Source organism: Arctopsyche grandis, chromosome 3, assembly GCF_051622035.1.
Source record: "Arctopsyche grandis isolate Sample6627 chromosome 3, ASM5162203v2, whole genome shotgun sequence".
Classification (NCBI taxonomy): Eukaryota; Metazoa; Arthropoda; class Insecta; order Trichoptera; family Hydropsychidae; genus Arctopsyche; species Arctopsyche grandis.
The window spans coordinates 36,724,672-36,727,677 of NC_135357.1; the positions used below are offsets into that span (position 1 = coordinate 36,724,672).

Genomic DNA, 3,006 nt, shown 5'->3' on the forward strand with positions numbered 1-3,006 from the left:
TCCCCAGAAAGCAGAAGTGGTGACATCTAGAAGATGACCTTCCCAGAAGGCAGATGAGATGCTGCCATCAATGCGTTGTTTTCGTCATTCGAAAGACTCTGTCTAGATTCCACACAGCTGTAGGCAGGCAATCATCCTTGATTGCCACCAGAACTCCGATCTTTATTTTGTGTGGAGAATTAAATCCAATGACCATTTTTTCAAAAATCAATAATCGCCCAGGTTATCTGAAGATAATGACGTTTTAATATCATAACTTTCTTGGGTTCTTATGTGTTAGGAATGAGGTCTGTAGGGTCGTAGGGTCGGTTTTTTAGGATGGGAGTTTAAAAACATGTCCCTATCTGTGCGATTACGATTGCCAATGATTCGAAACTCAGATTTAAAGAGTTCACCAAACTTTTCAGATGATATTGCATTTGTTTAACAATAGACTCCCAAATACTCCCAAAATTCATGCGATATGATCGAGGTAAAATAACCCTCCATTGCATGCTCTGACGCGTAACTGACTGTGTGATTAAGTGAATTTCCCGACAAAATATGTTTCCAATGAAATGTCTTAAGGAACCCATTAATAATAATTAATATACTATTTTAAGATGGTATTTCATTATTTTAACCGCTGACTCCCATAACCCGCCAATATGTGGTGAACGCGGTGGAATAAATTTCCATTTTATCTGTTCCGAGGACAGATATTGACTAACCTTTTCGAAATCTTTATTCGAATAAAAATTTTCTACTGCCTTTTTTAGTTCTCGACTAGCTCCTACGAAGTTCGTCGCGTTATCTGAATAAACAACAGTTGGTCTACCGCGCGAGATATAAATCTTTTAAAGCAATTAAGGAATCATACAGTAGTCAAATCTCCCACGACTTCGAGATGCACGGCCTTTGTTGTGAAACATATAAAAATACAAATATAACATTTTGTTATTTTTGAATTTCTTAAAGTACCATTTTTAATAAAGTATGGTCCAGCATAATCAATTCCTGTATTCATAAATGGTGGATTGGGAATGATTCTTGATGCTGGAAGATTTCCCATTAACTGAGTGATAAATCTGGGTTTTGCTTTGAAACACGTGATGCAATTTCTTAAAACCTTTTTAACTGTAATACCAGGCCAATACTCTAATCTCAACAAGTTTATTAATGATTGAATTCCCAAATGAAGATGTTTTCGGTGATAATTATCAATTATCAAATTTGTTAATTGATGTTTGGGGTGTAAAATAATTGGATGTTTCTGTTCCTTAGAAACTAAACCCTGTTCGATTCTACCACCTACTCGAATAAGACCATCAATCATAATGGGACTGAGATTTGCAACATCATTTGAAATTGCGACTGATTTTGGATTACAAAGCATTCTGTATTCATCTGGAAAAGATTGCCTTTGGGCTACTTTTAATAATTGAAATAAAGATTCAGATAGTTCATCTGCTGAAGGTGAATCTATCATTTTACATTTGTAAATTTTGTTAAAATAGAATTTCCTAATGTATGCGGTGATTCTCAACAGTTTGGACAAAGATGAATACTTAAAATCCGTTATTATTAAACATGTGATTAACTTTTTTGATTCTGGGACTGATTCTACTGTTGACAGATGGTTATTTGGCCAAATGGATTCATCTTGAGAGAGCTAAGTAGGTCCATGCCACCAAATGTGGTTGTCAATTAGTAACTCTGGTGAGATGCCTCTTGACACCACATCTGCTGGATTATCTACGGATGAAATATGTTTGCATTGAGATGGCACTGTGATCTTTTGAATTTCTGCGACCCGATTGGCTACAAAAGTGGTCCATCTGTTGGGTTGGCCCAGAATCCAATGTAATGTAACCATAGAATCTGACCAATAATAAAATTTTGAAACATTGACATTTAGATTTGCTTTCACATGTTTCAAGAGCTTGGATAATAAGAAGGCTGCAGACAACTCTAATCTCGGTATTGATAATTTTTTTAAAGGTGCTACTCGCGATTTGGAGCACTCACTATTGTGAAGACGAAGAAACAAAAGTCTCACTATTGTGAGACTTTTGTTTCTCCTAGAGAATTGATTGATCTTAAATATATACAAGCTCCGTATGCTTTTTCCGAAGCATCACAAAAGACGTGCATCTGAACGTCAATGGGTTTAGAAACAAGAACCCAACGATCAATATTTATATGATTTAACATTTGAATATTAGAAATATGTAACAGAAATTCATCGAATAATTCATTTGGAATATCTCCATCCCAGGCCACGCCCTTTTCCCAGATGTTTTGCATTATGCATTTATATTTGATTAATACTGGGGATAAAAATCCCAATGGATCAAATATTTGACTAACCAGAGATAGAAAATTTCGTTTAGTTATTGATTTTCCCTTTATGAAAAAATTTACTTTGAACAGAAATACTAATTAAAAGGAATTACCTATAATTTTACTAATTTGAGGAAACTTGTTATGACTATCTTCAGCTACCTGACGCGTGGCCAGGAATGGAGCCGAAGATGTGCCGTACGTTACCGTGTTTAATCTGAAATGACGTATTGGAGATGAACTTTCCGTTCTCCAAAGAATACGTTGTAAATCACGGTGTTCCTCATTTATCATTATCTGCCTGTACATTTTTTCGATGTCGGCAATCAATGCATATTGATGACACCAGAAATTTAGTAAGATAGAAAACAGTTCCGGTTGAACCGTTGGTCCCGTCATCAAAATGTTATTTCAAGATACATTATTTGAAGTTTTTGCCGATGCATCGAAAACAACTCGACATTTTGTTGAAATACTCGAGTCTCTGAAAACAGCGTGATGAGGCAAATAACAATATGGATTTCCTTCAATTGGAGGGGAACATTCGGACATATGACCCAATTGTTCGTATTCTGAAAGAAACTTTATGTAACTTTACGTACAATATGATCTTTTGAAAGACGTCGTTCTAATAATGTGAACCGTTTTTCTGCAATTGATAATGACTCACCCAATGTTGTGGGT

At 35.5% G+C, this 3,006-nt stretch overlaps 1 protein-coding gene across 1 annotated transcript; it reads right to left on the reverse strand.

The window, feature by feature from the left end:
• Positions 1-1,651: 1,651 nt before the first annotated feature.
• LOC143909254 (uncharacterized) lies at positions 1,652-2,721 on the reverse strand. Its single transcript, XM_077427161.1, has 3 exons — positions 2,436-2,721; positions 2,091-2,309; positions 1,652-1,860 (listed from the first exon to the last, which is right to left on the reverse strand). Exons 1-3 carry the CDS (start codon positions 2,719-2,721, stop codon positions 1,652-1,654), a joined length of 714 nt encoding a protein of 237 aa, XP_077283287.1.
• Between the last annotated feature and the right edge of the window lie 285 nt (positions 2,722-3,006).

Coding starts and splice junctions, on each gene's coding strand:
- LOC143909254 (XM_077427161.1), bottom strand. CDS start 2,721: ATGACGGGACCAACGGTTCAACCGGAACTGTTTTCTATCTTACTAAAT. Junction 2,310..2,435: donor TCAAATTAGTAAAATTATAG/GTAATTCCTTTT, acceptor TTTTATCCCCAG/TATTAATCAAATATAAATGC. Junction 1,861..2,090: donor GGAAAAAGCATACGGAGCTT/GTATATATTTAA, acceptor ATTATTGGTCAG/ATTCTATGGTTACATTACAT.